At 44.4% G+C, this 22,817-nt stretch overlaps 1 protein-coding gene across 3 annotated transcripts; it reads left to right on the top strand.

Moving 5' to 3' along the window:
- The first annotated feature begins 1,364 nt into the window (after positions 1-1,364).
- Positions 1,365-22,080, top strand: PHAX (phosphorylated adaptor for RNA export). 3 transcript variants are annotated; one of them, XM_019555206.1, is made up of 5 exons: positions 1,365-1,499; positions 5,719-6,335; positions 9,798-9,918; positions 19,164-19,247; positions 20,653-22,080. In XM_019555206.1, exons 1-5 carry the CDS (start codon positions 1,425-1,427, stop codon positions 20,944-20,946), a joined length of 1,191 nt encoding a protein of 396 aa, XP_019410751.1. In that variant the 5' UTR covers positions 1,365-1,424; the 3' UTR covers positions 20,947-22,080. The 3 variants fall into 3 exon arrangements, with proteins under 3 accessions (XP_019410751.1, XP_019410750.1, XP_019410749.1); XM_019555205.1 differs by having other exon boundaries at positions 1,365-1,535; XM_019555204.1 differs by lacking the exon at positions 1,365-1,499 and adding an exon at positions 2,346-2,538.
- The last annotated feature ends 737 nt before the right edge of the window (positions 22,081-22,817 follow it).

Genomic DNA, 22,817 nt, shown 5'->3' with positions numbered 1-22,817 from the left:
CCCAGGACAAACCCCTGGGGAACTCTGCCTGATATATCCTGCCAACTAGACATTGAGCCATTGATAGCTTTTTGTTAAATCCAATGATCTAATCAGTTATGTATCTACTTTACATGGGAGGGCACTCCCCCCCTGCACCCAAGTCACAGGTCTCTGGCTGGCTACAGTTTTTGTGATTTATACACATTTATGCATCCAGAATGAGAACAAAATATTTACAATTAAAAATCCCAGAGTTTTCAGGCAAACTTCTACTGCCATCAATGGAGTGTATCCCTGATTAGAGACTAAAGCCTTGATTTTGCAAAAAGCTCCACTGTACAGCTCCTTGCAGGCCTGATGAATTTGGACTTCAGGATTTGGACATTCACTACAGAAGCCATTTTACAGGGTTTTTTTCTCTCAGCTAGCTCTGGAAATTAAGGCCAGACAGTGGGCATGTCTGCAGAAGATGCTTACTGCACATTGGCCTAATAACACAGCAAAAACCGTGCTAATAGCCTACTGCGCAGAACTATTAGGCTAATGAGCACTAAGCATCACTAAGTAACTGTTTGCCAGCTCTACTGCGCAGCAACTTTAGGTATTGCACATTTAGTACTTCATTAAAGAGGTGCTTAACTAAATGCGCAAAATCTAAGGCATATTAATGAATGTGTAGACACGCCCAATGTGTGGCATCTTATGTTACCTGTGCTGTGGGTTAAATGATGGACCATATTGCAAATGTAACCTCGCCAGGTAGGTGCCACCTGACTGTGAAGCACTATTACCAAAACGTGTTTATGGAGAGAATGAGGGACTGCAGTCCACGGAGCGGGGGCCAATGAGCAGGCGGACTGTAGCACAGCTGCAGGTGGATGCTACATGGAAACACGCGCATGACAGAAAGGCCTGTGGGGCCACTGAGACTGCGTCCCCCCCCCCCGCGGATCCGTAGGCAGAGGGGGGTGCTTTTTCCGTCACAAGCAATGATATAGTATCATATCATGTAGTGAGCCCGAGCACTGAAACAGACTGTAGCAACGTACAAACACAACGTCAAGGGACATGGCAGGATGGCAGGAAGGCTGCGATGCGTCATAGGGACAGAGCATTGCTGTAACCCCTGTCACCACCCCTCGGTGGAGGGCAGGACCACGGCAGTGACGCCAAGTCCCAGCATGCCCCGCGTCCCCCTCGCGCTGCGCAAGGCATGCCGGGACATAGAGTCCCCGCTGGGCTACCCGGCGTAAGGCATGCCGGGGCAAGTAGGCTGCGCAAGGTGGGCCGAGTCCTGCCGTAGCCAGGGGCAGCCCCGCCCCCGCCGCGGTGGGCGGCGCTATTGGCTGTTCCCGGCAACGCGCTCGGCAACGCGCGGCGCTCGCGTTCCTGCCCCTCCCTAGCCTCAGTCCCGCCGGCAGTGCGCAGCGGTTCGGGCTAAGATGGCGCTAGAGGCGCGGGGCATGGAGCAGGATGTGGAGGACGGCGAGATCTCCGACTCGGACTCCGACATGCCTGTGGCCGCCGCCGCCGCTCCCGGGCCGTTGCCGCCGGTGAGAAGAGGCTGCAGGCGCCGCATCCTCTTCCCCGCCCGACCCCTCCCTCCGGCTGCGCGCGGTTTGGGGGGGAGGGGCAGCGCCTCGTTCTGGAATCCTCCCCCGTTAACCGCCGCTGCTGGGGGGCTGCGGGCTGGGGAGACCTTGGCGCCCCCGTGGGGCTGCCCCGTGGCTCTGGGGTGTCTGCTCGTGTCAGGGGCCCTGGGAACCGCAGGCTTGGGTTCAGGAACACCTTCCCCAGCCCCTGGCCTTACCCCACCTCCTTTGCTGGGCCTTCAAGCCCTGAAGAGGCTTTGATGGAGTAGCTAAATTCACTTTAGGTTCCTGTCCTGGTCTCAGACCCCCCTGGGAAAGGGGGAGGCAGAAGAAGCTGGGCTAGGGTAACTGGACAGCCCAGTGCCACCTCATGCATGTGATCGAGATGCTTTTTTCCTCTCTGAGCTGTATCCCCCTCAACATGGTGCTGAGGTGGGTGCTCAATGGGTGGAGGTGTCCTGGCAGCGTGCCTGGAGCCACTTGGGCTACCAAAAGCCCTTCTGATTTAAAGAGGTTAAATATGGGATACTAAGGTGTCTACTCTGCCCCCCCTAACACCTCCTCCCAGTAATGCTGGCAGGTCAGTGCAAGGCCAGCTGGGCTAGCAAGGGAGATGGATTCATCAAAGGGAGAAAAGATAATTTTTTCAAAGCTTGTTTTGTTTCCTGGTCCCTTTTCTTGAACATCACCTTTTGAAAATGATGGCAAGTCAGGCCTAGCCTGCTCTTTCCCAGTAGACCAACTGGCAAAACAGAGCGGGTGGCCATGCTTGCACCCAGCTCTTGTGTGGTGACAGCCCTGCATGTGTCAGCCAAGTAACATGAGCAGCAGAAGGCTTCGGCCACCCTGCAGTCAAGAGAAGGTGCACATAGGTGCATCCCGGCTTTGTGTTTGCTGGTCCAGCCCTGCAAATGCATGCCCTGCCAGCACTTCTGCCATAGTGGAGCTGTGCAAAGCCGTGCAGGTGTGTATGTGCTTTAGCCACTCTGTTTTGGTGGCTCAAGTATGCTGGCAGAGAACTAGTAATGGAGACGAAGTCCTGGGATTCTTGTTTTGAGATTGTCTTTTGGTTAGTCCAAGACTGGGAACCAGGACTCTGGGTGATGTTATCACTATCAGCCTTTACGGGTTCTCTGTGCAACTGTAAATGAGTTGCTTTTGAATTTTCCAGTTTACCCATTGGCTACATGGGAAGGGGCAATTAGGCAGTCTCCAGGGTACCCTCATGGGGTGACTTGGTTTTTGTAGAATGCTTTGAAATCTTTGGTGAAATCTTTGGATAAAGTTTCTGTCTAAAAGCAGGGTATAGCTGTATTTGTTTCAGAATGATTTTCCTGTAAATTGTCTGGGCTTCAACAGTGATTTCCCCAGCTGGACATTCACTGGTCTGCTGTGTTTGGTCAGAATTAACTGGATCCACGTGCTCTGATTTTCTTCCAGGCCCTGTTCTTCAGTAAGTTTGATAGGCTGCTCACTCAGGATGCAGACCCTTATTTACTGTCCTTTTCTGAGACAGAAAACTACATTCAAAATTGTTAGGCCCTCTAGACCACTGCTGACACCATTACCCCTATAATTTAGGTACGTGTCACCCAGAACACTAGCTAGGTGAGTGTCCTCTGGTTTATAGTTTCTGGAGGTGCACCAGTACATAGGCCCATATTGTATCGGCACCGATAAAAGGAAAATTGACATTATTGGCAATCAGCGTATTTGGGCTGATGTGGCTGATAATGTTGTCAATAAATGCCGCATGCATGTGTGCAGCCAGCCTGGCAGCTTGGAGAGCAGTATCTGACTGGTAAGACTGTTGGGGAAGGAAAGGGGTATGGGGAGGGGTGTAGATCAAGTCCCCTGCAGTGAGGGAGGGAGTGGGGCTCGGGCTGGGCAGAGCTGCAAGCGGTTCATCGGGGTGGGGAGAAGGAGGCAGGTGCAGGGAGCGGGGGATAGCTCCTGCTGCTGCAGACATCCCTGAGGAAGGCATCGGGGGTGGGGGGAGCATGTGCCCCCTGGATCTGTGCACAGGGCAAGGGTGGGCTCACTCTGCTCACTTGGGGTTGTAAGGGGCACTGGCCTTTTCCCAGCTTGAGGGGACTGGGCTGGGGCTGCCCTCAGATCAGGCAGCGGTGGCACTGGGAGGGGGGCTATGACAAATTCTGAGGTGGCCATACCTCACCCCATAGCCCTCTACCCCCACCCCAGTACCACCACTGCTGCTCAGCCCAAGCACAGCCCTGGCCTGGCCCCCTTGCTGCCGGGAAGAGTTTGGTGTCGCCCACAGCTCCAACCCGGAACAGCAGCCTGCCCTTGCCCTGTGCACAGATCTGGGGGGGCACATGCTTCCCTGGGGGTGTGTGTAACAGAATTCTCTGCCCCCACCCCTCCAGACAAGCCACTTGCAGCTCCATCCCACACTTTACCCCGTCTGGGCAGTGCCTGCCCAAGCCCCAGCCCCACTTCCTCATTGCAGGGGCCTCAGTCTGCATCTCTCACCTCTGCCCCTTTCCTTCCCCACCTAACAGACTTAGCAGCCAGATGCTGCTCTCCAAGGTGCCAGGCTGCATATCAGCAATGGGATAGGTATCGGCTGATGTGGCTCTTTAGTAATCGGCCATCAGTATCGACCCAAAAGATCTTTATTAGTGCACCCCTAACAGTTTCCCTCTGCAGGGGTATGTGTTTAGTGAGACAAAAATGTGGACTTTGCCTGAATTTTAGACACATATAGCTCCTTATTAAGACAATGTAAGAAATGCACGATGCTAGATAATCGTAAATCTCATATTAGTTTCCTTACCTCAGTTCTCTCACCACTTTGGAGATTTGGGACATTCAGAGTTTGGACCTGGCCCAAAACGGGGTTTCTGCTTCATAGGAAATCTTGAAATTTGATTTTGGTTCAGATGAGATTGAAGCCAAACTGTCCAGAATTTCCAGCAAACTGCCCAGACCCTACAGCTGCTTCTTGGAGTTGTCATTCTTGTTCATTTTCCTGTTAATGCCAGCAGTGAAAATGATGTTCTTTCAATTTCACTGATTTGCTGCAGGGGCTCCAGGAATTACAGTTTTGGAGTAGACCAGTTAACAGACTGGTCTGGAGCTGCACCCCATGAATCTTCCAGAGTCACCAGCTGGGAGCAGAACTGACCAGAATCCATGCAGGGTTTCCTTGGTGTTAGGCCTTGGATTTGACAAAAGTTAATTTAATTCAAGACATTTTAGGCTCAGTGAACCACCAGTTTTGTAAAGCTCTTCATTTTGTTGGGGAATTCCCAGTTAGCTCCATCCAGAGTCCTTCCCTGCTGGCTGTGGCTTGTCTTCTCAGTTGGGGTGCCCCTCCCTATCTTTGCTCCAAGCTAGTTTCTTTTGACTTGTTGAAAAGGCCACTGCCTTCCCCTGGCTGTCAGAAAAGTTGCCCACCCCTTCTCTTAGATTTTGGCTTGGATAGGAATGATCCTGCCTCAAACAGGGAGTTGGATTAGATTACCTCTGGAGGTCCCTTCCAGCCCTATTTCTCTGATTCACCTGTTATTTTGTAACCTTTTGTTACTCCTTTGAGTCCTTTTTAACCCCTTGCTTTGTCTCTTTTTTTTTTTTTGTCCTGTTTGGGAATTTCTTTTTTAACACCTGCTGCTCTCTCCCCAGAGTCGAACTGGATGGACTAGCTTTTCCAATCTCCTTAGCTTGCTTTTTTTTATCTGGGCAGAGTACAGTTATTAAGATTATAGAATCATAGAATGATAGAAAATTAGGGTTGGAAGGGACCGAGGGATAAATTAATAACTCGTGGTAAGAGCTATAGACCCTTATGCACGGGCAGGCAATTATTTTGGGCGGAGGGCCACTTACTGAGTTTTGGCAAGCCATCAAGGGCCACATGATAGGCAGCCAGGGTGGACAAATATTAATTTTCTAAATTTTTTAGGGGCCCCGCGGGCCGGATAGAATGGTCTGGCGGCCCACATCTGGCCCCCGGGCTGCATTTTGCTCACCCCTGCCCTAATGGCAAGTGCTGCCATTTACTTCCATATGAGACATTAAAAATACAGCAGTTCCATAACAACACCCTAGTAACATCAGCCCTACTTTTTTCCTTTTTTTAATGAATGAGAATTAATTTATAAAATTAACTTTTGTATTTCAGAAGCCACAGGATGATAACAATGCAGCTAGAGCTTTCCAGGGCAACATTTCAGGATGTGCACCAGCTATTCCTTATCGGACAACCAAAAGTTTGGACTCCAGCGAGGACAGTTTTTCGGATTCAGATGATGATAGTTTCTGGAAACGGAAACGACAGAAATGCTTTAACCTTCCTCCTGTGAAACAAGAGCCTTTTCAGTTTAATCAGAGCCAGCAAAAGCAAACAACTGCTGTAGGAGGTAGAAAGATCAACAACATTTGGGGCTCAGTGCTTCAGGAACAAAATCAGGATGCAGTGGCCACTGAACTTGGGATTTTAGGAATGGAAGGTAGTATTGACAAGAGCAGGCAGTCTGAGACTTATAATTACTTGTTGGCCAAAAAACTTATGAAGCAAGCTCAGGAGGAGGTGGAATCTTTAGACAAAGAGTTGGATGAATACATGCAGGATGACAAAAGATCAGTGGCAAAGGAGGAAGAAAATGGAAAAGGTCATCTCAAACGGAAACGGCCTGTTAAGGAGAGATTGGGTGAAAGACAAGAGATGAATTATAAAGGGAGGTATGAGATTACTGAAGACGATTCTGAGGAAAAAGTGGCAGATGAAATTGCATATCGGTGAGACTTTTTTGCGTTTTGTTCTTTTTAATGGTATTTCCTCAATCCTTTATTTATATGTAAGCTAGCAAAGTAAATAATAAGGCTGTATTTGTGTAGAATGTTTTAGGTGGCCATGTTAAATAATAGGAGCAAATCTCAAGTTATACATGCACCCAGGATCTTGAGGCAAATGTAGCATCCTTGCAGTGGGGATTGTAGCTCTGCAGACTGAGGATGTGTCACGTTCTGGGTTTTTTTTCAATTACTTATAACTGCTAAACTTCTCCATTTAGGAAAATTTCCAGTCTGAGCATCAGCCTTTTTTTTTCTGGGAGGGTGGAATTTGCAGCCAAAATTATTCAGAACAAAGCTAGGAAAACAGATATATTTACCCTATTAAAAATGTGATCTTTTGTTTGAAAAGATCTAGACCAGTGGCAGGCTATCAAGGAGTTAAGTGCCAGAACAGGAAAGATATACTGCTGGCTCTTCTTCCTGGTATAGAGACATGGCATAACCCACAGCAACACAACTGCAATTAAAAGGGCTCCTGGATCCTTTAGTATGTGAAATGGGTTATGCTTTAGCAATGTTTCAGGGCTCTAGAGCAGTAATTCTTAACTTATGTAGACTTAAAGGCACTCTTCCGTAACATTTCTGAATTTAGCAGCACCATTTCAGAAACTTATTTCACTCTATTTTTTTCCAGTCAAAAAAGAAAAAAAAATAGAATAAATCTTGTGTTGCAGAGAACTTGGATGACAAGTCGGAATGATTTTGACACTGTAGATTCCTGTTGGAATATATGGGTTGATCTTGTGAATCATATTTTGGTACTTGCACACTGAACAGTGCTAATCTTGCACGGCACCCCAGAACAGCCTTCAAAGGCTCTTATGACATCCTGGTTGAGAATCATATTTTGCAATGAAAAAGGCTGTTAGTTATAGGACCCTGCTTTATTTGTTGCCTGAGTTGCATACATTTGAAGATATATAGTATATAAGGAAACTGTAGGAAGGGAAAAAAAATATTGTTCAGAAAATGATTAAGGCCATTCAGGAGAATTGGATTTTGTCCCCGTCACAAAATTCATATATAATGCTTGTCAAGTTAGTTAATTCAAGCCTGTCACAAGTGATCACTCCTTGTGTTTCTCATTTGTCTGGTGCCTGACTTAGTCTGGCTTGCCTAAGTGTTGGGCACATAGCTGGAACTGAAATCAGTGGAGACCATCCTGAATATTTCAAATTAGATGCCAACAATGTCGATATTTCTAATCTTAACTCTCTGTGCCTTGGTTTCATTATCTGTATAACAGAGAATAATGCCCCCATGACAGATGGGTTTTATATAAAACGTGGTGAAGATTGTATTGTTACTATCTGATGAGGATGAACAGCCCATGAGGATCTGAACATTGTGCATAAGAAGGTCAAATATTATCAAATAATGTAGAGAACATAAAATTTCTGATAGTTGTTCAGAAATTAAACTTTGTCCCCATGTGAGCCAAAGTTCATGCGGTACATAATGAGTGTTTAGGAGTGATGTCCAGCTTTGATGCTCCAAGTAATATGCAAGAGGCAAGAATTTTTGTAGGGAATATCTTTTATTGGACCAGCTGCATAGTTGGGATGAACTTAAAACAAGCTTTTGAATGATGTGAAGAAGAATGCACTCCATTCAAGAGCTCTAAGTTTATCTTGATCATGCAGTTGATCCAGTAAAAGATAACTCCCACAAAAATCTTTTCCTCCTGCAAATACAATGTTATCATATAATTAGACTATCACAATACATGTGCACATTGGGGCTGAAATAAGATTGCATAGGCAGCCTTAAATCTGTCATTTCCTGACTTAGATGGCAACTTTAATAATGTTCTTTTAATATAATCTTTTTTTTTTGTGTAGTAGCATATACAGTGCGTGAACTTCTAGTGCTTAGTGCCAACAGGAAACTAAATTGATTCAGACAACGTGCATTCAAAGATGGATACAGATTAATGCTGCTACCTGTTCTTACTGTATTTTCACAAGACTCTTATTTCTAACCCCCTTTCATCCTGTACCTCCCATCCCTTTCCAAGTGATATTTAATTTGGGCCCTAATTCTGCAGGGACATAAGCATGTGTCTGGCTTCAAGCTCATCAGTAATCCTGTTGAACTCATATTTGTGTCTGAAATTAAGCCCGTGTGTAAATCTTTACAATTTCAGGACTTTGATCATTAAAATTATATCTTAACTTCAAGTATACAGTACTCTCATTGAGCTTAATGGGACTATTGATGTGCTCAAGCCTAGGTATATACATGGGTCCCATGTTCTAAACTACTAGAGAAGAGCATCTTTGCATCATTATTACCTTGATTATCAAAATGAAAGTTAAGAATATAATTCCTACTCTAGAATAGCTTGTTTACAGAAACATATAGACTATATGGTTATATTGCCTAAAACTTTATATACTCTTCATTATTTAGGCTATCACTTGCATTTATTTGTTTGCATAGTGAAAACAGGCTAATCCAGGGGTCCCAGCCTGTGGCCCATAGCCAGGACCCAGCCCAAAAAGCCTTTGAATTTGGCCCACAGGTAGGGGGCTTCAGCAGCAGACGTTGGCTCATGCCACTGCAGAGAACTGTGCCAGTGGCAGGTGGGTTCTAGCACCCACTTACCCACTTGTCTCTGAGGCAAGGTGGGTCATTCCAGCCCACAGCTGGAAAAGGTTGCCTAGCACTGGGCAAGTCAGTTTGACTCTCAGGGTTTTTTTGTGTTTGTATATAGCATCGTTTTGAGTTGCATGCACTGCAGTAGAATGCTTGATTCTGATAGTCTTCCTTTTTAATGTTTTTAAAAAAAAACAAAAAAACCCCTTGAAGTACTCTACTCCTCTCATGCAGAAAATGACACTGAAGGGATTTGAACGGACACTTATTTTCACCATTTTTCTAAGTGTTTCACTTCCTTACAGTCAACTAACTTAAGATGACTGAAAAATAATTGTCTTGTTTGCATGGGGTGTGTGAGAGAGAGACAGCCCTTAGTTGTATACAATGAGTTTGACAGTTTCCTTTGCATAATGACTACCATTTGATGCTCTATGTGCTGAAAAGGCCCTTGCTAAAAAGACCATTCCACATACCGGTGGGTAGGAAGTGTAACTGCTTATCAGGTTTTTATTTAAAGCAATTTAAAATGGCATACTATTTCCAGTTGTGTCTGTCAAACGCAGTATTTTGAGTTTGAGCTAACGGTAGGTTGGTGGGGCAAATCTTTAAAAGGAAAAAATAGACATGTGCATTTGGTTTACAGGCTTCTGTCCCACGCAGCAATGCATACATGAATCTTAAGTATTATGAATAAACATTTTCACGGTCTTGATTTATTTGAGTAGTGCAGCTGAAAGAACATGCCAAATTTACGCGTGTGAGAATTTCTGTTGACTGCATTTGTTTGTTTGTTTGTTTTTTAAGGCTTCGAGAACCAAAGAAAGATCTGATAGTACGAGTAGTGAAAATCATTGGGACTAGGAAAGCTATTGAACTACTTATGGAAACAGCAGAAGTGGAACAAAATGGTGGACTATTTGTAGTGGTAAGAAAAATTAATAAAAGTAGGAATAGGTTTTTTCAGTCTTGTTGTAATAAATAATGTTGAATTTTTAGCACTAGATGAAGTTTTCCAAAGTCCCTGTGTTACTTTAGGAATACCTTCATTTCTTTCTCTTTTACATTTAACTATGAGGACAATCCACAATTACCTTTTTTACTCTTATACCACATTTACACTGCCCCCAAAAATTAGCCTTCCAAAATCTGGGTTCTTGTCTTAAGGATGAAAGTTGATTTTTTTTTTTTTTTTTTAAGACTGAAATGGAAGCATGGAAACACTGAAGTGGCTGCCATGCTTCTCCCCATACCAGCCTCAGGAAGGGAGGGGTGGGGTTTACTTTGGGGGCAGAGGTACAGTGTTAACCCTTTCACAGTTGCTGTAGAATTGGAAGTAGCTTTTAGCTGAGTAGCCAGAAGCTGCTGCCAATTCACCAGTGGCTGTGAATAGTTTAACACAAGCTTTTGCATAAGCAGCACTGGTCAGGATTCAGTCATGAGATCAAGATCCCCTGCAGTCTGAATTCAGCCATGACTGGAAAAATCTTCATTCTGCTTTCCCAAAATAAGATCTTTTTTTGGAAGGTGTGTTGTGTGTGAGAAAACATGGGTAAATAGCTAATGCTGCTATAAAGCTTCAGAGCAAACAATGTAACAAAAAGAATTGAGGCAGGAGTGTCTGCATTTCTCAGCTGCTGTATTAGACTCTCTGCTGACTTTTAAAGACATCTTTGTGTTGATTACTTCTTGGGGATGTTGCCTTAACACAGGGAACAGAAACTTCCTATTATAATGACAGCTTAGTTTTTGCATACAGGTCACCATAAATAGACAGTGTGGATGTTTGGTACTGCTGGCCTATATATGCAGGTAGGAACCTACCAAGTTTGGGGCAACTGCCCATTGATTTTTACAGTCCAAGCGTGGTGCCCAGCTCCGTTTTCCCAGTCCAAACCTAGCAGCCCCCCCTGGGACCGCCACCCCCGTACCATTGTCTGAGGGGCCCCAGAAGTCCCACTCCTCCCCAGACATTGACCAATGGTCCCAAACCGGGACTTGCTAACACATCAATTAATGATTTCTGCAGACTTAATCCCCTCATCAAGCCCACAGAAGCCACTAACCACATTCTAGACTGCTTAATAATATGTCATTTAATAGCTTTTGCAGGCTTAATCAGGGGATTGACATGTTATTATTAAGCAGCCTAAACACCTAATTAAGGTCTAAAATGAAATATCTTATAAAGCTATGGACATGATGAATTGCAAGTAATACCAACTATATACACTTTATTAAATAATACCATCTAAGTCAGAGATGTGAGCAAAATGCTGGATCCGGCCTCTGGCCAGACTCCATTTCCTAGCAGCCCTTCCTGCACAGCTCCTGGCAGTCTCCATGGAGACCCTGGGGGTGCAGTGCCTGAGCCAGAGGAGAGCCCTGGTTTTGTGGCAGCGTGCTGTCATTCACCTGCTCTCCTGAGGTCTCCATGGAGATCAGCCAAGATCTGCATGTCCAGACAGGGAGCTGGGCCAGGACTAGGGCCAGGATCTTGTTTTGGTGACAGCATGGGGTGGGGCCAGGGGAGAGGTATCTCCCTGCCTGCATGTCCAGCCCATAGAACCCTCACCCATCACAGGGGTGTGGCGGCAGTGGATTTTGGCTCTGCTCTGGCCCTGCCCCATGCTGTCATGGATATGCTTTTTGAGAAAATTATCCTGGTGCATGTCCACAAGGGGCCAGCAGAGGAGAGTATGCTTACGGGCAACCAGCATGGGTGCATTAGAGGCAGGTCCTGTCAGACCAACCTGGTGGCCTTCTATGACGAGGTCACAAAATCCTTGGACACAGGTGTTGCGGTGGACATAGTCTTTCTGGACTTTAGGAAGTGCCTTTGATACTGTCTCTCATCCCATTCTCATTAAAAAACTAGGAGACTGTGGTGTTGATACCTACACAGTCAGATGGGTCACTAATTGGCTGGAAGGCTGCACCCAGAGAGTGGTGGTGGACAGGTCATTTTTGACCTGGAGGGATGTGGGCAGTGGGGCACCACAGGGCTCGGTCCTCGGGCCTACACTATTCAACATCTTCATCGCTGACTTGGACAAAGGGGAAAAAGCACCCTGTTCAGATTTGCAGATGACACTAAGATGTGGGGAGAAGTGGGCACGCTAGAAGGGAGAAATAGGCTGCAATTGGACCTGGACAGGTTACAGGGGTGGGCAGATGAGAACAGGATGGGTTTTGACACTGACAGGTGCAGGGTATGTACCTGGGGAGGAAAAACCAGCAGCATATGTACAGGCTGGGGAACTCCCTTCTCGTCAGTACAGAAAAGGATCTTGGAGTCATTATTGATGCCAAAATGAACATGGGGTGGCAGTGTGGGGATGTAGTCAGGAAGGCCAGCCATACCTTGTCATGCATGCACAGATGCATCACGAGCAGGTCCAAGGAGGTGATCCTCCCCCTCTATATGACACTGGTCCGGTGATCCTCCCCCTCTATATGACACTGGATCCTGCGCCATACCTTGTCCGATCTGCACAGATGCATCACGAGCAGGTCCAAGGAGGTGATCCTCCCCCTCTATATGACACTGGTCCGGTGATCCTCCCCCTCTATATGACACTGGAGTACTGCGTCCAGTTCTGGGTGCCGCACTTAAGAAGGGATGTAGACAACATATGGAAAGGGTCCAGAGGAGGGCCACCCACATGGTCAGGGGGCAGCAGGGCAGGCCCTATGAGGAGAGGCTAAGGAACCTGAACCTGTTCAGCCTCCACAAGAAGAGGCTGAAGGGGGATCTAGTGGCCATTTACAAACTAGTTGGGGGGGGACCATCAGGCATTGGGGGAGTCCCTGTTCCCCCAAGCACTCCCAGGACTGACGAGAAATAATGGTCACAAGCTGGCAGAAGGTAGATTCAGGCTAGACAACAGGACGTGCTACTTCACTGTCGGGGCGGCTAGGATCTGGAACCAACTTCCAAGAGAAGTGGTGATGGGCCTACCCTGGGGGTCTTTAAAAGGAGGCTGGATGAACATGTTGTTGAGGTCATTTGGCCCCAGTACTCTTTCCTGCCATGGCAGGGGGTCAGACTTGATGATCCTTTCAGGTCCCTTCCAACCCTACCAACTCTGAAAGATCCCGGGGTGTCGCCACATCCCAACCGTATGCCCTGCCCACATAGGTCCTATTCCTGGCAGTGGGTGTAGGAAGGATGGGTCAGAGTGCCTGGGCAGTAGGGCTCAGTCTGGCAGCAGCAGCAAGTGCCATTCAGAAATAGGGTTCACAGTCCAGATTTTGCCCACCCTTGATCTAAGCACTTAATTAAACTCTAAACTGAAATATCTTATGAAAATAAAGCTATACCATGCACAGCATGAATTGTAATTAATATTAACTATATACACCTTTATTAAAGGGGGAGTTTACTCCTGTAATAAGGAGTTTACTGAAACTGAATGCTAACCTTAAGCCAGGCTGTTCATGCTATGTATTAACTGCAAGCATGCTGCACCAAGCTACAATGGCTTGGAGACATTCTCTGTCTCAGTGGGTGAACACTTGTCCATACAGTGAGATGACATGCTCAGCATCCACCACATTGTTTGGAATGGTGTTGCTACATCTTGCCAGGATGTAAAGGTGTGGAAACTGATCACAAAGTCCCAGGACACAGGAATCTGGTACTCCTTGAAGTTCACATAAGCAGCATGTTCATTGTCATATTCTTTCCCCATCCAGGAATTGCTTTCAGAAGCTGAACTGGGTCAAAACTCAGCAAAGACACCTGGTTAGGGTCCAAAATGCAAACAGCACTAAAGAAGGGGGCAGCGAGCTGTTTGAACCGCAGTGTCAGTGACGTGTCATACCTGTAGTAATGTTTCACCTTCACTGCTATTGCCTGGAACAGGTCTCTTGTGTGCTGGTTTTCACAAGGGCAGCGTGACAGTTCCTGCAATGCACTCTCTTCAACCCAGCTTATCAAATCCATCACCTTGTATGCATGGTGGTTCACAACCTGCTGGCCTTCAAACAAGGTCAGGAGCTCCATGAAGGTGTCATTGTCTGCCACAAACATCATTTGATTTTGAATGTCACCTTGCCCTAGGTGATCATGAAACTTGCACATACCGTGTGCCGGGTGTGATTTCCAGCTCCTCGCTTGCAAACTGCTGGTAGTAACAGACCGTGTTGAACCAGGAATTCCACCGTGTGAGCACAGGCTCTGATGGCAACAGCACAGTGCCATGCGAATCCCCACTTTGACAGTTGACAGGCTCCCCGTACTGGACCTTATGATCCAGACAGGGCTTGAAGGCTTTCTTCAAAGAGGACACCAGACTATCCACCTTGGGGAACTGCATATACCAAATATTACTTACTAGGGACAGAATGTGCACATGGCAGGGGACATAAGGAATGTTGGGCAGCATTCCTTGGAGCATATTGGGGAAAGCCTTGTACATGTACATGGCGCTGTCGGACAGGAATGCTGAGATCTTGTTAAAGTCTACACCATAGTTGACAGCTACCTTCACAATTGCTTGGGAATGGTAGAAAAATTGACAGATGTGAGGTGGATCAGTTCAGTTTGAAACATAGGCAGGTCCTGGTCAGTTCAACTCCCTGGTATAAATAAAATGTGCAGCATGTAGTTGTCTTCAGGGTCTGTGGCTTCATCAGCCATAATGGAAAAGGAATGATACTCTCTGAAGGTAGCCTTCATGGATTGTACATGTGAAGCAGTCCCTGCAGGGAGATGGTCCTGGCAAAGTTTGTTGGCACATGGAAAACTGCCAGCATTTGGCACGTTTTGTTTGTCCCTTAACTTCATGTGATCTAGTTTCTCCAGTGGGATGTTTGCTATTGCAAAGGCCTCCACAAAGGAAAATGCCACCTCTTGCCTTGCCAAGCTGCTTTCTATGGTCCTTTTAAACAGGGAAGTCACTGTTGGCACTGGATTTATGACCCAGATACCTTGTTCTGGGTGGATCCAAATCCTCAAACCAACCTCAACCTCTCCATTTGATAATAAGTGAATTTTATTGATACACAGTGATGGCAGATAAGAATAATTCAGGTAAGGCAAGTAGACTCAGTATCTTCCAGTCTTAGGGCTACAGGGAAGGTATGTCTGGCCAATACATAAGCTTCACTCTGAGGTTCTCTCTTGAATGTCAGATGCTAGCAGCCTGGAGGTCAAAAGCCAAGCCCCACCACCACTAGCGGAGTGGTTGAGATGGGCTGGTGGTGTGCCCTCTGTCCATGGTGGCCTCAGTTCCCCTCTTGGGGATCCTTTGTTGCTATGAAATCCCTCCTTTTGTATTCTTTCTCCTCCTCTAATGACTCTTCATTCCCAGGCATCACTGATTGGTCTCCCTGTAGTCATCATACTATTCATATTCTGGTCTGTCAGTATATTCCTTTGTTTGACAAACCCATCATATGCACACACATCTTAATTTAGGCTTTTACCAGTCTCCTAATTTGGAGATGAGATGGAAATACCAAGGGCTCTGTAGTTGGGCACTGTGACCTGGCTCCAGTGCTACAGAGCCCCTTATCTCTGTTTGGGTACACTGTTCATGTTATGGAACAGTGGGGTACACGTCTTCAATTTCCCAGCCTTTGTCTGTGGCTTCAGACACAGTGGGCCTTGAAGGAAACTGTCACAAACAGGCTTTTTTTCAATCAGTTAACCCTTGCCATTCCCTTGAGCAATTGTTCTAATACATATCTATCTTACTTACAAGCCAATTCCCAAAAGCAAAATGGTATTTAAAGGTTTCTAGCCACCAGACATAGTCACTTGCTTCTTGCTCTAACCTTCAGCCTCTGAAGCAGCCTTCCTCTTCATGTGTACCTCCGAACTCCAAGTGACAATCAATGCTGGCTTTCATGGACCCATCCAGAGTTTGATTACAGGTGGTACAGAAGTCTGGCCTCGTCTGCGTGGTAGGTCCCTGCAGGATACTATCTTGCCTGGTCCACTGCTGAAACATGTTTGGCATTCTTGACAAGACTTCAGGTTCATCTCTGCTCTTCCTCAGACAGAAGCAAAGCATGCATGCTGCAGGAACATGCCTGTGGGCACTTTTAAGAGCTAGCACCAAAAACCCTCTCAGCTTCCCTGGCTGGCTCCTGGATTGAGCCTACAGCAGGGGCTCAGCCTCTGATTTGTATCCTCTCCCCCCATGCTTCAGGGTGCCAGGGCTTCCTGCCCTCTTCTGTTTTTGCAGCTCTTTTGCGCTCCCCACCCACCCCAACTTGCCAGTTTTGTGCCTTTCTGTGGTCCCTGCCCTTTTTCATGGGGCACAGGCTTTTTTGTGGAGACTGGCTGAATTCAGCATTTTCACAGAAACTGTGAATTTGGTAGATCTCTATACATAAGCAATATACCACCAGAAGTCAAAAGAGCTGGATGGCTTAGGCGTACTCCACAGTATTCATAATTCTTCCCTCGTTTTCATCAGTTATGATAAAGGTACAGTTGTATACATTTAACTTTGCTGCATTTTGGACTCCATCTACATCTTACACTTAAGGCATGATTAACCAGGTAATCATGCCTTAAATGGTCACCTTGTTACATGTTCATTCAGTTAATGGTTTGATAAAAAGAGGAACAAGTTACAAAGTTATTCCATAAAATGTGTAATAATGTTTAGCTGCTTCATATCATGTCATAAATTCAATGTTTGGCCAGGGGCCCCTGTGGCTGAGAACCCCATCGGGTAACTGGAGCTCCCAATCACGGGAAAGGGGGCTGCCATGTACAACTCTAAGCCTGGGAGCTCCCAGCTCTTGCTAGCTCCCAGCCATGGGAGAACATGCCCCAGCTCAGCTGGCAGGGCTCCCAGCCAGGGGGGTGCTACATGCAACCTCATGGCTGACATGATCTCACAGCCACAGGGGTGCATGAAGCACCCCCGCAACTGGGGCATTGTCACCTGTGACCTACCTTCCACAGGGACAGCTGCCTCCCCGCCCTTCCCCCTATGGCTGGAAGCCCAGGTCAGCTGATGGGGCTTCCAGCCATGGAAGTTTACTTGCCAGCTCCCCCTGCTCTGGCAGTAAGGCATGATGGAATCTAATTCATGATCCTAAAATCACACCTCCTCGTGGCATGGCAGGAGTTGTGATTCTGTGAATTGCACATTAGCTGTCATTGCACTTTTACCTGCACATGTAAGTTTGTAGACAAGAGCCCCTCTATATCTTGCTTACATACGCCTAACGAAAGGAATTATTGAGTACTGACTTGGGTAACAACTCACATGGATGAAGTTAAGAACCAAGGTTAAGAGTCTTATCAAATTCAGTAAGACTACTGAGCCATTTAAAGATAGGTACATATTAAGAAATTCTGTGCTTATTAGGGGCTGTTATGCTTTCTATAAAACATTAGGTAGGCCTTAATAACATGAATTAATATACAAGGTATTTTAAATCAGATTTTTCAGGCAACCACTGTGGACAGTGTTACTTAACAAATGTATGTATAAACATTGTAGCTAATTATGTAGACTTCACTTAATAAGAAATGCACGGTACTGCAAAAAACTAAAGCATCTGCTAGCCAAAAGTAGATGAAAGCACGTACCTCCAATTATGTGTGTGTATGCTATATAAGTTCTTCAGCTGGAAGTCAAAGCCATAACTAACAAATTCCTATTTTTTGTTAGGGTTCTGTGGACTGATGCGATAAATGTATAGGTGTCTTCAGTTGTTTCCATTTGGAACTGTTGTGTATTGCACTTGAATTCCAATATAAAAAGAAGAGCCTGAGTTTATACTGTGTTTTTATTTGGCAGAAAGTTATGATCTTTGATACTGAAAGAGCATACTGGGAAGTGTTGCATTTTGTTATCGTTAGCAGTATGAATAAATGTCCAGAACATTTGCATTTTTTAAAGTTTAGCTCCACGTACTCTCTAATACAGCGGGTCCCAACCTTGGTTCATGATCCATATGAGGGTCACAGGGGCAATGCCGGTGGCTCTGCACACAAAGGACGAGCCGCACCACGTGCCCAGAGCTCCCCTGCCCCTGGGCTGCCGCTGCACTCCGATCCCAGCAGCGGGTTGCGGCAAAAAAAGGTTGGGAACCACTGCTCTTATGACACAGCTACCTACTATTAACATTTTCATTAAGCACTAAACTCAACTGAAGCATAGATTGTATGTGCAAGGAGCGAGATTTCAGGATTATCTTTAAAAATGCAGTAAGGTTTTAATGCATCTAAATGCATGTAATTTCATCTCTCTTTAAATAAAGCACTACATTTTGAAAATATTTGAGCTCTAGAGTTCTTAAATAAAAGATTTATCAGACATCACAGAGTCTAATAAATGAAATTTTAGGTAATATTGCCATGAGTCAATTCAGTACATTCACACCAAAGACAACCACTGAGAGAATCTGAATGTGTAATTCCTTAGTTTTAGACATTTCAGTTTTCAGAAATACAAATAGTTGCAACAGTATTTAGATTCCTGTTATATTATCAAGCAAAAGCTGTCTCCACCTGTTCACTCACTAGGACGTGGCATTTAGGTTGTAATTGAACTTTGGGAAAATAAATCCTGGAACATGGTTACCTGACTAGCTAATGATATTTGTCGTAAGAACAACTTACTGCAGGTTAAAAAGGAACGTGGTTTTATCATGCATCAGTTGCTCATATGTATGCTTTAACATTGTGGTATGTGGAAGCTAGTCCATGATCACATAGCCACCATTCATTGAGGGCTGTTACTACAGTTTAGCTTCCATTTACTGTGGGGTAGGAGTATGCGCAGTAAATACTACTCGCCTAACCTGGCAGTAAGTTGTTCTTTCTACTATGAGAGAGTTTAAAGGCAAACCACCCCCCCACCACCACCACCACCTTCACCATCCTGAGCATGCAGTGCTATATTAGGTCACTGGTCCTTATAGCTAAAACAAGCCCAAACAAGACCTCTTTGGATGAGGGATATTTATTAAATACCTTACATACTGGGACCCGGCCTTTGCAGTCTCTAAGTGCCCAGAGTATCCTGGTCACTATAGTGAGTCTGAGTCACTACTACCACAGTGCAAATATTAACATTTCTGCAAATAAAGACTTGCTTAAATATAAATAAGGCAGAACTTTTGATTTCTTAAATGACAAATATTTAATCCATTTTAATGTGGTAGTATGGAGAATAATTTATTTTTCTCTTTATACAGAATGGCAGCAGAAGAAGAACACCTGGGGGAGTTTATTTAAACCTGCTGAAAAACACACCCAGCATCAAAGAAGAGCAAATCAAGGTAAAAGCATCAAATTGCAGCCACTGTCTTCAGTAAATTTAAACTTTAAAATTTTTTAAAAACTAAATTGTTTTATTTAATTTTCATAGTGCTTCTTATGCATGGTTTCAAGAGGAGGCTAAATTGTACAAAAACCTGTGTTGGTTAAGAAAATAACGGTAGAGTAAAGGGGCAAATTCCCATTAGTATTCCTGAGGAGGCAAGGAAAGTGTCTAAATACAAAAAGGCAATGGCTTAATAGTTACACGTGCACACACACATACACTCTACGTTAAAAGTACATTACTAAGGCTGTGGACCCAGTGGTTTTAGAATTAGGGAATGCCAACCGTCTATTCTAGCCCATTTGTCCACTTAAACTGTGATATGGCTTTTAGCTACAAAAAATGCAAATTACTTGTTCCACCAAAACCTCTGCCTTATTCTGTGCATGGGATGCACAGAATACTCGTTTAATTAAGAACTGTTCGCTATTTTGCCTTATCTTCATTGCACAGTGTGTAGGCCAGTGCCTTATTGATTACACACTAGTTAAATCCTGCTCTGAGCTAGTATTTTTTTTTTATCAGCTGTTCTGTCATACTTGGTACTGTATAACTCAGTGCTTCACATGCATTAGTGAACATTTCTTTTCACAACATTTTTAGATGAAGAAACTGAAACATGGATTAAAATCAAAAGTACCCTCCAATTTTGGTGGCCACCTAGTGATTTTTCAGTTTTAGTGTTATATATCAGTTTACAGATCCTATCCCAAGGCTTCATATTGGGTATCCAAAAAGCAAGGAAGATGCAAATAGTGGCAGCTTGTGGAAAAATTGGTTTAAGCAGCTTACTTGGTATCATGTAGGAACTCTATGGCAAAGGCAGGAATAGAGTCTACCCCCTCCTATTCCTTATTGCAGTTTGTCTGCCACTTCAGGCTCTCCATCAAGTCCCAGCCTGTGCTTTCACTCTGAATTGTATGAACAGTGAATTTAAATTTGTTGTACTGAGGCTGCTGAATTATCACTCCTTTTGAGATGAAATAACATGAATTGCTCTGTTGTTACAAACTACAGGACCATCTACTTTAGTATGAATTTGGTTCAGTCCAGAAAAATTAGGGGTTTTCTTTTAAATAAATATTGCTCTGGTCCTCTATATTGTTACCCTTTCCACTAAGGAAGCTGAAAAAGACGTGAAATTATGCAGCAGCAAAATGTGTGTGTAGGGCATCTGTCTAAAAATGTAGCCTCTGCATATTCTTTTTCTTAGGTAATAGGGGTTTTTTTAATTTTAAAGGTTAATATAATTTTAGAATATATGACTAGGTTAATAGAACACTCCGTGCTCTGATTAGGTTCTCCTTAGCTCTTAAACATTTAGTAGTTATTATATGTTAAGCAAATTTTTCTTCTTCCAGGAAATTTTCTATGTAGAAAACCAAAAGGAGTATGAAAACAAAAAAGCTGCTAAGAAGAGGAGAATGCAAGTTCTGGGGAAGAAGATGAAACAAGCTATTAAAGGGCTCAACCTTCAAGAATATGATGACGCATCTCGAGAAACTTTTGCTAGTGATACAACCGAGGCCCTGGCTTCTCTTGATGACTTACAGGAAGGACACAGTGAAATAAAGATGGAAGGACACAGTGAAATAAAGATGGATCCAGAGGATACCATTGAAATGGATAACGCCCATGATTTGGAGATCTTTTAATCAATAATGTACTGAACACTTGAACTATATCTCTATGAGTATATTAAATCAGCCTTCTCTATTATACTTCTAACTTGTTTTCATAAGTTTCACAATAAAGATGATGGGGAAACACTTGTATGCTGGACAAAATACATAATTATTATGTAAATTTAACGGTGTGGAAGCGCTGTTACGTGTCCTATTTTGTTGCTCTGTTGAATCCCCAGAAAATGTTTTAGGTGTTTTAGTTGACTGTTTTCTTTTTCACAGTATGTGTTGCCTAAATTGAGTCATTTAGCAAGTTTTGGAATCAACTCAGGGCTACTGCTTAACCAACAAACATTCACTTTGACAGATTAAATATAAAGTCAGGCACCACTCATAGTTGTAATGGAACATCTGATCTCCAGTAAGACATGGTATTAAAGGTGTGATACGGTCAATATGGCAAAGTATTGACAAAAATAGTACTACTGATAGGATTAAGACCTCTGTTCAGTTTCCCAAAATTAAACCGATCATCAGTCCCTTGAATAACCACTTCCTCAGAGTGAGCAGTGGAGGCAGTCCATGATTTCTAGATCCTTAAATGGGACAGGACAGAGTGTTTTTGTTGTTGTTGTAACAAGAGTGGGCTAAGCTAACTGCTTGTTTGGTGTAATCGTTGTAACTGGCATAGGTTGTACCTTTGGCCTCAAAGTCTGTTGACTGCAACTGAATTCCTGCTGAATGAGCTAGATGCTGCTGCCGCTGATCCGAGTCTCTTTTTAAAGATGTGTCTGTACTATTTCTGTCTGTTCCAGACTGCACATGTGCAGAAACAAATCTTGTGTTATGGAAATCCTACAAAATGACTACACCCCAGTATTTGTTCGAATGGCAGGTAGCTTTGACCACAGGCCTGTAAGGCAACCCCCCAAGGTTCAGAGCCCACCATCTTCTCTTACTTCTCTCCACTTTGGTCCCCCCCATCTGCAAAATAACTCATTCTTACCTCTCCCAAGAAGGTGTTGATGCCTGACTTTGTTAACATCTGTATAGTAATTTGAAGATGTAATAGGTGTAGAAGTGCTAAGCCATGTGCGTGTGTGTGGAGGGGGGTGCTCAGTGTAGCAGACTAATTTCTGTTGCGATGCATGACATCTGAAATATGTTAATGCTACTTATAGTTGTGTGTTCTACAAATAGAGCACTTCATTTTCAGTTTGATAGTCACAGCATTTTAATGAACTCCACGTTCCAAGTGTGGAAATAGACAACCTGATCCTTCAAAATTCTCATGGATTTCACTACAGTAGGAAATAAACCCAATGTAAGCCAGATGCAGTTCTTTATTTGAATAGATTTGAAAGATTGGTGAAGCTTATGAAAATAGGAGAGTTTCCTTAAATTGGATAATTCAATGCAGTGATTTGGGAGACAATCATCTGCATTTAAAAAAAACATGTTGGCTTTTATCCATCTTTAAAAGAACATGCATACACTTAAAGTTCCTGGGCTTTTTGTTTTCTGTTGAGATCTGTAACATCAATATTTCCAAAAGGTGGGGTTAATAAATGCCTAAAATTACACAAAGCTTTGCCTGCACTACTCTGGAAGCAGCAAAATGACTGAGGGAGTAGTTTAAAGGTACTTACAAATTTGTTAGCATGATCTCTTAACAACTGACCTCTTGCATTGTGAGACCCCTCCCTTCGCTGCAACATTTGCTCAGGTTTTGGTTAGCTTGTGCAAAAAGAGAAAATTTGGGATTTTCTAAGTGGATTTCTTGAAATGTGTTTTCCAGGAGTGGAGTGGCGGCAGACTTCTAAAGGGCTAGACCAAGTAAGGTGTCTTGTTTATAACCTGGTTAAATAAAACAGTTTTGAAAAAGTATGAAAATGGGGTCT

The sequence above is a fragment of the Crocodylus porosus genome, unplaced genomic scaffold (genome assembly GCF_001723895.1).
Source record: "Crocodylus porosus isolate Cpor-Errol unplaced genomic scaffold, CroPor_comp1, whole genome shotgun sequence".
Taxonomy (NCBI): Eukaryota; Metazoa; Chordata; order Crocodylia; family Crocodylidae; genus Crocodylus; species Crocodylus porosus.
This window is presented reverse-complemented; position numbering and strand designations above follow the sequence as displayed.

What these genes read in the sequence shown, in the direction of transcription:
- PHAX (XM_019555204.1), top strand. Translation starts at nt 2,377, where the DNA reads ATGTGTCAGCCAAGTAACATGAGCAGCAGAAGGCTTCGGCCACCCTGC. An exon ending in GCAGATGAAATTGCATATCG is followed by an intron (nt 6,336 to 9,797) that starts GTGAGACTTTTT and finishes TTGTTTTTTAAG; the next exon opens with GCTTCGAGAACCAAAGAAAG. An exon ending in TCAAAGAAGAGCAAATCAAG is followed by an intron (nt 19,248 to 20,652) that starts GTAAAAGCATCA and finishes TTCTTCTTCCAG; the next exon opens with GAAATTTTCTATGTAGAAAA.